This window comes from Cydia fagiglandana, chromosome 1 (genome assembly GCF_963556715.1).
Source record: "Cydia fagiglandana chromosome 1, ilCydFagi1.1, whole genome shotgun sequence".
NCBI lineage: Eukaryota > Metazoa > Arthropoda > Insecta > Lepidoptera > Tortricidae > Cydia > Cydia fagiglandana.
Window position 1 is genome coordinate 21,056,240 of NC_085932.1, and position 13,031 is coordinate 21,069,270.

Below are 13,031 nucleotides of genomic sequence, written 5' to 3' on the forward strand. Positions count from 1 at the left end.
TGTCAGTAGAAAAAGGCGGCACTTTTGAAAAATGTAGGCGCGAAGGGTTATCGTCCCATAGAAAATTTGAATTTCGCGCCTTTTTCTACTGACAAGATTTGCTTGACCGTCTATAGCTTTGTCTGAGATTAATGCCTTAGATGTATTTTATAGATACGTAGGTAGGTTTCGATGTGAGTACCTTGTACCTTGGTGTATTGACAGGTAAAGACTAGACATTTACAAATTTATCTAACCTCTAATTTGAATTAAAGAGGAAACTTCACTCAGTCACATAATACAATAAATAACATCATAAGTAACATTACCATGAGATAGGTAGGTAATAAGTTAGGGATTATGTTTTTCAATTTTATTTAAAATCTTGAACCCGATATATATATATACATATATATATATGTAAAGATTATTATTGAAAATCTTAGAGTTTCATATGTACTTTTACGCAGTACCTTACTAATTCTATCTATTACACAACCGGCATACATGCGATGTAACCTAGTAAAGCTTGCGGGAGCCGTCTAACGCAATTAAAACGCAGCTTTCTTTCCCGCCTAGTCCTCCCATCAGTTTCCTCGGCGCCACCGAGCTTATTTCACAAACAAGCCAGAGTAACAAGATCTCTCAATCCGTAACCACTATACAGGGTAGGATAGTGCACTTATACTGTTTCTCTTGAGCATTCAAGTCTCCAAGAGACTGAGATGACAGCTCCGGGCTGCGCTGGCGTCGCACGATCCCATCGCAGCCGATAACAGCTCTCACTCACGCGCAGAATTATCGCCGATCTAGCGCAGCTTTGACTATGACTAGATATATTATATGTGTATCTATCTTAAGCTACAGTTTACACGCAGTCACAACCTAGGCACTTATAGATGACATAAAATTTAACGGTCTTATATCGAATGTGTCCAAAAGCTACCTACTTGTGAACCAACTGCACTCGAGGGCACATCATTTCACGAGTAAATTGCAAACTCATTTAGGTACATTACAGTTAATTTGTACATAAAATCTAGGTATTTACTTCTGATCTATGCAGTTTGGCACCTCTTCAGCAACCAAACCTGAAACACCCTATTAACATTCATTAAGATCGTGTTATAAAACAATGGATATTAAAATGGTGCACTCTTAAAAAATCTTACACAACCAGGAAATGGACTAAACGTTGAACTTTCACTGTATATGGACACTAAAATCACACAAATATGTAATTTAAAATTGCGCACATTGTTACCAAATTGCATGAAGCCGACGATACTGATCGGATTTGCATAATAACTAGTTACAAGTTGTTACAGTGGAGCCAAATTGATAAGATGTCAATTAAAATGCTAGACAAATTCACTTCTCTGTATAATAACACACTTAAAAACTATTATTCAACTAAAGAAAGATAATGAGTGAAAATTATGTGGGTACCTATAATAAAATATAGATTATAAAGTTTCTTTAGATATCAAAAACCTATTTAAATAACTAATACTGCTTACATTGTCATAGCATTTAAATCTAAGTTCTGATTTTTTTTATTGGAGACAATTATTTAATGTTAAGGTAGCAAAGTAATAAGTGCATGCAAAAACGAATTAGGTATGTTTGATAGGTAAGAAGGTAAAGCCTGTCACATAAAAGTTATCTAGCAGAAAATATTTATCTAGCAGAATATTCATTTTTCAATTTTGTATATTCTTATAATTTTTGAAAAAAAAACAAATGTTACCTACGAAAAATTGTTAATACGAACTATTAGGTCAATATAATAATTAGCATCAGACATCGTACATACATTTTATAGCATTTTCGGTGCAGCGGAGTGGTGTTAACGGAATTGGTATAGATAATTCAAACTGAAATGGTAAATTAAGATTAATAATAACGTATTTAACGCTAATTAATCATTGGGGTTGAAATTGTTTATACCAATTCCGTTAACACCACTCCGCTTCACCGAAATGCTATATTTATTTAATTATTAGACAAACTTTATCCATTAAGATTAATGTTAACGGTTCTATTTTTATTTTAAATATAACTAGCATACAACAATAATGAGATCATCATCATCATCATCTCAGCCATAAGACGTCCACTGCTGAACATAGGCCTCCCCCTTAACATAATGAGATAACGACCCATAAAATACATTATCAGTAGGTATTTTAGGTATAACCTAGTCCTATCATTTACCCATATTATGTCACGGAAACGGTATGAAGTAAGAAAGTCTCGGCCCCGGCCCAATCACCCTCGATCTCCCGATCTCGATCGCCTCGTGACAGTCGAAAGCGACTAGCATGGGAAACGCCGGGTTTTGCAAGCGATGAGCCGAGGAAGTCTCCTGACTGCGGTCTGACTCACTAAACGCCGCATGTTACACGGACTGTTCTGCCTAGCGGAATATAATATGATATGAAATATAAAAAGTAGTTCTGTTAGATCCTATTTATGTTCATATTTGACTTTAGTTTGACCTAAAAGAAAGGTATGATAAAATACCTAAGTAGTTACGGTAGCTACTGTAACCTTAATCTGTGTACCTGTAGCTACAGGTAATATAATCCAGGGTGCGTTGCCTACATGTCAATCGTCTACGCTCCGTAGCTAACGAAACGCAAAGAACTGTCACTGTCGCACTAATATGAAAGAGTGATAGAGAGGCACAAATCGTTTCATTGTCGTTGCGCAAGCGATTGTCACCTTGGTCAAACACCCTGGGTCAAATGAAATATTTCCATCGGAAGTAATTTATTTTTGGATACTAAAATACTAAGTAGGTAGCACCTAATGTGATTTATACAATGCTCTCTTTATTCCACGACCACTAACTGATGCAAACTAACCTCCAACCAAAATAAAATAACACTTATAAATTAACACAGAATTGGAAAAAAACTGGTATATAAAGCAAGTCAAAGGCTTTAGTTTTAATATTTAGAAGATGCACTTTGGTATTGAATAGGTAAAAGATTCATACAAGTCACACGATACACGCATTGTCAATGTCACAACTTTACCAACTTCGCATGAATGCCAAATGGATGCGAAACATTTTCTCAGTTCATGTAAGTATAATGGATACCTACATCAGTACCTATTTATCTCTCACTGTGAAATTCGTTCACCTACTTAAGGCGTAGGTACCTGTGCTTCCGATCAACAAGTAACGAGTAGCCATGCAGATCACGAGATCACAGACCACACGCCGTCTTGGTTATGCTTGGATAACCGCTCGTTTGACGAGCAACCGATGGCCAACTGCCAATTGATTTGCGACCTGAGCCCGCACGATTGTTATACAACTGCCATAAAAGTAGGAAGATGGGCTGGTAATTCGCTGTTCTAGAAAATACGATTGGCTAAAAATGGTTCGCATTTCGTATTCAGTTCGCAACCTATCAGATATGGAAATGTTCCTTCGGGAATGGGAATGGAAACTGGTATATAATAATATTTATTTTAATAAGTAGGTAAACAATGACATTTTAGATACAGTTTTGAGGTAAGTTCTACCATAAATATATATGTGGTATAACTTCGATACAATTGCTTATTCTATTGTCTAGACTAGATAATGCCGCTTTCTATACAATAATTGTAGTGAAATAGAAAGCTATAGTCACTGAATCTTAATAGTTGTTCGATTAAAAGATAAAATATGCCTTCATATTTATTCAACAAGTGTATATTTACGATGTAAGATATTCCAAGCAGGAACGGTCCGAGTTCGAATGTCAGAGGGAAAGCTCGGATATGCGCGATATTAATTGGCCGGAGACAGGGAAGCCGTCGCACGACTTCCGTGCGGCGCGCGCGCAGCCTTTTGTATATGGGGTGTTTAGTTGACAGCGCGAAAATCTCATTGCCTGTTACAGACATGTTACAAATATATTATGTTGTAATAAAATGTTTGCACATACATTTATTTAGTAACAAAACTTATAAACTACTATTAAAAATAATAATTAATATTATAAGTATAATAACCAATATAATAAAATTTGTTTGTAAAGCTACTTTCTGTGCTGTGGTATTTTAAACTCAAAACATTTTCTCCTCTGGTTACTTTTAAATTAGAACAATATATTCAGCAATGAAAGTTGTAATGAGGTTTACCTAATATATGGTTTTTAAGTATATGCAATTGTAACGAAACCTTATCTAAGTGATATATAAATGTTAAAATATTTTCAGGTAAGTACAGTAGTTTTTAATTTTAGAATGATGATTTAACACAAGAACTGTGTTCAAAAAAAAAAAAAAAACATCAAATAACTATTAAATCAACCTGTATACTTGCAATCCATGCATGTGCAAACCCAGATATGAAACATAACTCGCCTGTCGTGCGAACCCGTGCTGTGCACATCGAATTGTCTCCGAACCAGATTTATTAACAACAAGGGTCATAAATAAAAACAAGAAAGCATCTCTTAAAGGTTAAAAGGTCAAACTAGTATTTTTTTTGTAAACTACATAAATATTTATTGTAGAGTTCGAAATCACGACTACCCAACACATACTAATTCCTACCTTTGCTGATATATTGGTATTTAAAAAAAACCTAACAGGCATAATGCGAGAATACAAGACAATTAAGTCACACAACAAAAAGTTTTTCGGAGAAATTATTAGACATGCCCCGAATAGTGAATTTGGCCGAATACCGAATATTCGGCCCCACCTCTCGGCCGAATACCAAATATTCGGCGACCGAATATTCGGCATGAAATGCGAACATTTTGAGTCACAATTATTATGAAAACTGTTCGCCTACAAATCACAACGTTTGCTAACATACATTTTTATGTTGAACAGAATCAATTAATGTAGTTAGAGTCAACCAAATCAACCCATGATAAAAATAAAATATTCTGTAATCAACATTATGCTCAAAAACGTACCATGGTATTTAACTAACTTTCCAAGAATACATTATATACCTAGTTAGGGTTCCGTACCCAAAGGGTAAAACGGGACCCTATTACTGAGACTTCGCTGTCCGTCCGTCCGTCCGTCCGTCTGTCACCAGGCTGTATCTCACGAACCGTGATAGCTAGACAGTTGAAATTTTCACAGATGATGTATTTCTGTTGCCGCTATAACAACAAATACTAATAAAAACTTTTTACAAAAAAAAGAAAACCGACTTCAAAAAGGATGAAATAAAATATTATCCTTTTTAAGTCTATGCGTTACCAACTGATATGTTTGAAGTCGGTGCCAAGCCAACTTATGAAGCATACCTACCATGATTTTGGTACGATTCAATAAGTATGTACGTTGGATTGCCTTACACGACGACAATGAACGTACTTTTTGTAGGTACAGTCAACGTTAAAAGTATGTTTACACTTTTCGTCTTATTACAAAGGAGTAAGGTGCAAAAGTGTAAACATATCTTTGACGTCGACTGTACCTGAACACACGATCAAACCTTCTTGGCACAGTCCGTACCATGTTTGTCGGCACGCAAGCGTGGGATTGGGACTGAGTTATTTCCCGTCCCTTATTCAGAGGACTACATTTCAAAATATAAAACAATTCAAAGAATTTACCTTGTTGCCAAATTTCACCTAAATCGGTTCAGTTGTTTAGCCATGAAAAGGCGACAAAGAGGCAGACAGAATTACTTACACATTTATAATAGTTATTAGTACAGTTCTAATGGGATTTATAGTCATAAAGCTGATTATTTTTGACGGGTATTGTTACTACTTGGCTTGGCACCGACTTCAAACATATCAGTTGGTAACGCATAGACTTAAAAAGGATAATATTTTATTTCATCCTTTTTGAAGTCGGTTTTCTTTTTTTTGTAAAAAGTTTTTATTTTTCCATTTTTAGTTTTAATGCATTGTTAAGAGCGCGACGCATGAATGAAAAACAACATCATGATTAACATTAAATGCGTGTACCTACTTTAATAAATATGTAATCAGGAATTTTCTCGAGTCCGTCTGGGAAATTATAATTCCTGTCACTACACTAAATCCATCCTCCGCCCCGCCACTGACCCAATCCCTCAACCCCCCGATAACTCTACCTCACAGCGCATCAACCCCTGATCCATCAACCCCTCGACCCTGAACCAGCAACCCTTCAACCGCCATTCCCCGACCCCTTTAACTCCTAACCCTAACCCCCGATCAGTAGCCTTACCAGCTTACCAAGAGTTTGACATTGATTTATTCGCTAGCGTGTGTGTAACTTACTTTCTTTGCATCTCGCTCGTACTGGCATATTAATGCGAACGAGATGCATAAAAAGTAAGTTACGAAGACGTTAGCGTCGCTAACTTAGCGAATATGTCAATGTCAAACTCGTGGTAGGGCTACACTTGCACTACATCAAATTGGCGGTTTTCGGAAGCAAATGCTCGAGTTACTTTAGAAAACACCGAAATCACTTTACACGTGCCTTTAAAAACTGAGGAGTTCCCTCAATTCCTCATGGATTCCATCATCAGACCAGAACCAAAAATAATACGGAAACACCTTGGAGGTAACTCCTTCCAAACAAAAAAAGAATTACTCAAATCGGATCACAGGTGCCGGAGTAATCGCTGAACATACTACATTTCAAAAAATCATCATCATTATCATCAAAACAATCATCATCATCAGGTCTACTTCATCAAAGTGGTGGTTTTCGGGAGAAAATGCTCGAGTTGCTTAAGAAAACACCCAAATCACCATGCATGTGCCTTTAAAAATTGAGGAGTTCCCTCAATTCCTTATGGATTCCATCATCAGAACAGAACCAAATTAAAATGGGACCAACTCGGAGGTAGCTCCTTTCAAACAAAAAAAGAATTACTCAAATCGGACCACGGATGTCGGAGTAATCGGTGAACGTACATAGAAAAAAAAAAAGAAAAATAGCCACAACCGAATACAGAACCTCCTCCTTCTATGAAATGGAAGTCGGTTAAAAACAGAATAAAATAAAGATTTAAATGGGGCTCCCATACAACAAACGTGATTTTTGACCAAAGTTAAGCAACGTGTGGTCAGTACTTGGATGGGTGACCGTTTTTTTTTTTCCTTTTTTTAGTTTTTTTTTTATTATGGTACGGAACCCTTCGTGCGCGAGTCCGACTCGCACTTGCCCGGTTTTTTTTTTGGTTATTTTTGTGTGTCATTTTTCTTTTTAGGTAGGTGCAACAGGTATTCGGTATTCGGCCGAATGGTAGGCAACATTCGGCCAAATACCGAATATTCCGCAAAGTGGCCGAATAGGCCGAATACCGAATAAATAATAATAATTTAGCCTATACCTATACGTCCCACTACTGGGCACAGGCCTCCTCTCAAGCACGAGAGGGTTTGGGCTATAGTCCCCACGCTAGCCGAATACCGAATAGTTGCCGAATATTCGTGACATCCCGAGAAATTATACCTTCCATTAGGCACCACAAAACACCTCTTTCGTGGGCTCGTTACGAAAACACAGACTAAAATTAGAGAAAATACAAATATTTTACCAAGAACATAACACACCTTGTATAATCCGTAATTCGTCGAGTCAGTGCTTATAATCTTGTTTATTTTTTGTTTCAGAGTAATATGCGGCGGAGGTGGAACGGTTGCGAGATGACGCGGGCTGTGCTGATATTCACCTTGTTAGCAATTTGTAAGTGACCAACTTATTACCTGGCATCTTTATCGTCTGGGAAAAAGTCAAGCCGTTGTACTGTTCGCCATCCAAAGAGTCAAACTTCTATGAAATTATGACGTATAAATAACACTTGCACTGCGTGGGCTATCAAAAACGCTGCAGACTTTTTTTGATCTAACTATATCTAGATACGTTACATATCCATTTATTTTATTCATATTTATTTATTTAGTTATTTTATTTTATTCGTTGTTAGGTATATGCATTTATTGGTAACTTTTCAACGGTGCTGGTACAGAATCAAAGACGTAACTTACTTAATTTGTAACATAACTTTATTCACAGCGGCGATAAACGACGTAATCGGAATAATGTTACTTATGCTGATATTCTAAAGGACCTAAAAAGTCAAAGCTCCAAAGACATTATGAACTCGCATTTCTTAACATAACAAAATTATAATATCGATAAGAAAGTTAGCCAACGCCAGTGCAATTGCAAAACTCGATCATTAGAGGCCGAGGATCAATGATCTTGGATCACAATAATTATGGATGCCGTCTCCGGACCGTCTTGCGCCAGAGGACCAATTCCACGCTTGCGCATTGCTACGATGATCTTGTTTTGACGATATTTCACAAAAGAAGTGACAGGCAGGTGTCATGGCATCCAAAAAAACTACATTCCCATCAGCTTGCCAATTCACACATGCTAATGAGGAAAAAGTAAAACTAATAGGTTAGGTACTCAGATTTGGCTTGCCTTTAGATTGATATGATGTCTTGCCATCTCAGCATCCATACTGATTATACCTATATACAGTATATATATAAATCTAATTTAAATAAATAGCATGTAATTTCACGGATGTGGTTATGGTAACGCACTGTTGCGTAACTGTAAATAAACTACACCCGAAATGTCAGTCTCGTTAACTATTAGTGTAGATGTATGTGTATGCGTCTAAATTCGTATAATGTCGATTACTTATGATATGAACAGACTATCCACTAGCGAAACGAGTTCCTAACTAATAAAATATTTCTATTCATCTTCTTGAGACACTTTTACTACACGGTATTCATACCTAAATTAATTATTTTTGTTAGTCGCTTCTATGTCGTTGAACGAAATGTCCATAATACACCTCAATTAATGTACAGGTGATTTTTTTTTACATTTTAATTTGACATTACATATACTGGTATTGATTAAATTGTGTAGTTTTCCTACAGTGGTATGTAGTTTCAATAGTAACAGTTTTGGCATAACATGCATAGTATTATAGGTACCTACGCGCATAAAATCGGTCATATCTTATTAATGACTGCTTCGAAGGCGTAACTCAACCACAAACCGCAGTTTTATTCTCGAATATGTATCAATATTATATTGATATTGAATTGCCCTAGCTAGCTCTAGCGGTTAACTACATGGATGTGAGCGTGGTGCATTGATACGATGATTGAATTGGTATTAAATATTGCTCTTGAGTACCGCAGACAGAATGGAATGCCCGTTACAATGCGTCTTCTATCATGTGAAGTCATAATGTGACGAAACTGAAACAGTTATGGAGCGGGATGTATTGTGGTTTCCTTATTGGATATTACTGTTTTCTATTTCACAGTGTTAGCCACGATTGAAAATCTACACATAATATAGACATAGAAAAACTTTATCTGAAACAGTTTATGCAAAAAAACGCTTGTCGTGAATAATTTATCGTACATTTTCATCCGTTTATATACCAACCCATCCATAAGAAGAAAACCGTACTGAATATCCCTAAATTACCTTATTACTTTATTTATTACCAAATTGGTTTTGCTTTATAATATCTTGCTCAACTAACACCCAAACCTTTCGTCGAACCGTCTACAATCTTGACATGTTGACAAATATGACAGCTCATTAAACTGCGTCTCGCGATCACGGGTCAAACACTAAGCGAGTATGACTAGTAAACTAAGTACAAACATTGGAATCGACTGCTCCTTTTAACTGCTTGACAGGTTGTTGATAGGTGATTAAAAAAATGAAAAATTAAATTAGGTACTGGCATTTGCTAAAAACTCATGTTAATAGTCAAATTTGCAAGTTGAGTTACGCCTGTTATCTAGAATCGGGTACGAAGTAATAGAATGTCAACAGCTGAATTGTGTTCAAAACGATTTGATAATGAGCTTGTAGATAAAGAAGCGTCAAATGTCTAGGTATCTATGGAGTCATCTCAAACGACATTAAGGTTGTATTAACTCAATTGAGACATAAATGACGCAATCTATGAACTATAAATCCATTGATCAAATGACGTCGTTTAATAATAAGATCGAAAGATCAAATTATTACATCTGTAAAGTCCTTAGTCATTCGTTGTGCTAGTTATATATGGCTTCTGCTATCAGATTTAGTTATCTCATGAACGTCAAAGTAACTATTCAAAGTTACTTTCACAATTATAATAGGTAAGTAACTAATAAATTCTGCATAGCAGGAACAGTATTGTTCGATCAATATGTTACTTCGCCGCATAATCGATGATAGGCCCTGTGTAAACATCATCAAGATGATCTAAATAACAAAAGGCGATCAACACGTAATAGAATGCCAATAAGGCATCAATAAGACAATGGCGTTTCACGATAACTCGTCAAAACTAATGAACGACTTGTAACTTTCGCCTTTGCCCTGTCCGACAGACAATTAAATCCCTCGTGTGTTCTGTCGAAGGTTGGTACTAAGCTCGTATATGGTTCCATGTTATTTAATATTTATCCCACTTGGGATCTGGGTCTGCATTCAGCAACAAACAATATAATAAGTATACGATTATGATTTTTAATCTGATTATGCTCTGATACATCTGGACATTTGCTACAGCAAGTACCTACCTATTCGCCTACGGCCGTCTGTTTTCGATTCAATGTCGATTATCAACTTAGAACAGTCTACATACAATAAACAACAAAATAATAACGATGTCTGATAGGTCCGGTAGGTATTGGTTTGATAATCTGTTATGCCATTGATTTTATTCTGACCGAGACATATACATATATCTTCCTCGTGTTGTTCCGGCATTTTACCATGGCTCATAGGAGCCTGGGATCCGCTTGGCAACTTAATTCCAGGAATTGGCGTAGGCACTAGTTTTTACGAAAGCGACTGCTATGTGATCTTCCAACCCAGAGGGTAAACTAGGCCTTATTGGGATTAGTCCGGTTTCCTCACGATGTTTTCCTTCACCGAAGAGCGACTGATGGTAAATATCCAACGATATTTCGTACAGTCAGCCAAGAAAGTGGTCTACCACTTTTCGACTCTATCAATCAGATGATAGAGTCGAAATGTGGTAGACCACTTTCTTGGCTGACTATACATAAGTTCCGAAAATGCCAGGATTTGAACCCGCGACCTCCGGATTGCAAGTCGCAAGCTCTTACCGCTAGGCCACCAGCGCTTCATTCTGACCAAGACATAATGTTCAAATGATCAAAGCAATAAGTAACAATCCCTAAACGCTAATTAGCAAGGAATGTGTATTTTCATGTAGGTAATACCTATATATTTTCATATTTCAAAATACAAATACATACCTGCAGACTTTAAGGATCAAATAAACCTGAAGATGTATTGAACTTGAAGCGTGAATTTGAAAATTATTAACGCTTGTATATAAATTTAACAGATAGGACTCGCTGTACCAACGCTTGTTTTATCGTTAATGCCCATTATTTAACAGCCTTAGGCGATTTGCAAGCCTTTACATTGTTTATTTATCTTACTTGCGAAGAATGCGCTAATAACAACCTAGTACTGAGGATTTAGATATTGATATCGAAATTTCACACGTAATTATGGGCTTGTTTTCTTATACCTATCTTATAGAACAATAGATACTCAGCTTAAAAATATTAAAGCACTTTATTAGGCATAACAATAAAACCGCTTAGTGATCGCATTGAACACTACGCTACGGCTACTACTACCAACAGTACCTATAATTACTGTTGTATGCATAGTCTAATAAAACATGGCCTTCTCTTCCCAGAGTGACACAAGCCTACGTCACAATAACATGGCCGCTATATATAGCGCTATCGCATATTATCATATAGCGCTGTCGCATGATGACGTAGGCTTGTGTCAGTCAGGTGACCTAGAAAAGACGGGAAGAGAGTACCAGACGGAGTTTATTATTATACCATGGTTGTATGTACAGTAACAATAAAAAGAGTGTTCATAAAATATAGGTTAATTTTATACGGTTCTGTATTTGGCGCCAAAACTTTTTGCATTCTGCTGCCAGTTATTAAATGCTCTAAGCATTTAGCTAACTAGACGTAATAAATAATGCTTAAAATTCGTTTGACACTATACCTACGTTCAATTTAGACAGTTATGCCATTGTTGTCCTACAATCGCATTCATATCGATCCTAACTTTCTGCCAACAAAAACTACTTAATCATGTTCACAGCTCAGAATGATCTATGCCAGGCGGTGATTTTAATCGCCAGATAATGAACACACACAATAACCTGCCGCTTTCTAACATTGTACTGACGTTTGTCAAGAAAGCCCGGTCCTGACCTCCTCAATGTTATTGGATCATATCTGTTGACAAGTGCGTTTAGCCTACTCTTTTGTCAGTAAAATGATATTGATCTTCGATTGACGTTAGATCTATAAGTTCGTGGTAAATAAATCGTGCCTAGTTTACTATAATGCGGGAGTATTCATTTGAAACATTACAGACACTTTGATCAGTTTGAACCTCCTTCAAAATAGGAGGATCATTTTTTTTTGTTACGAATACTTATCTGCAGTGATCGGACAACTCATCGCAAAAATAAATATTAGTATGGAACATGATACAATTTTTTAACAATCTTGAACTGCAGTTTTTAAGTATAATTTTATAAAGATACTTTGTACATAATACGAGTTTAATAAATCTTGTCCTATTTTGAGATACCTACCTATAAATTATTTTTGATGGTTTTGTGACAAGTTGTCCGATAACTGCTTATCTGACTCAGAACTCGTCATATGTGAACTGATTTTGTTTATAACGATGTAGTTCCCAGTTCGTCCCATTTTTGTCAAATCCAGTTCAAATTTTGGGATCGATGAGGAATTGGAGAAACTTCTCAAATCTTATAGGAATACGTATAGGTTGCGTTGGTTCAAAATAAAAACCGGAAGTTAAAAAACCGGCGGGCAAGTGCGAGTCGCACTCGCCCGCCGAGGGTTCCGTACAAATTAAATTAAGAAAAAAGGGAAACCCATTTTTAAAGTCGTGTCGTGACTCCTTAATTAAGTAACAATCAAGTGGCATGAATCCGTAGGCTACATAAGGCGAGCTGTAGGTAGATATGTATAGCACTTCGTAAAGCCAAT

General features: G+C 36.4%; 1 protein-coding gene across 1 annotated transcript in view; it reads left to right on the top strand.

Annotated features, from left to right (window-relative positions):
- The window catches only part of LOC134666972 (mucin-2), a 60,481-nt gene that overhangs the window by 39,515 nt on the left and 7,935 nt on the right, over positions 1-13,031 (top strand). Inside the window, exon 2 of the mRNA XM_063524285.1 lies at positions 7,569-7,641. Within this exon, the coding sequence (XP_063380355.1) occupies positions 7,575-7,641 (67 nt within the window). The 5' untranslated portion in view covers positions 7,569-7,574. The remainder of the gene's footprint in view (positions 1-7,568; positions 7,642-13,031) is intronic.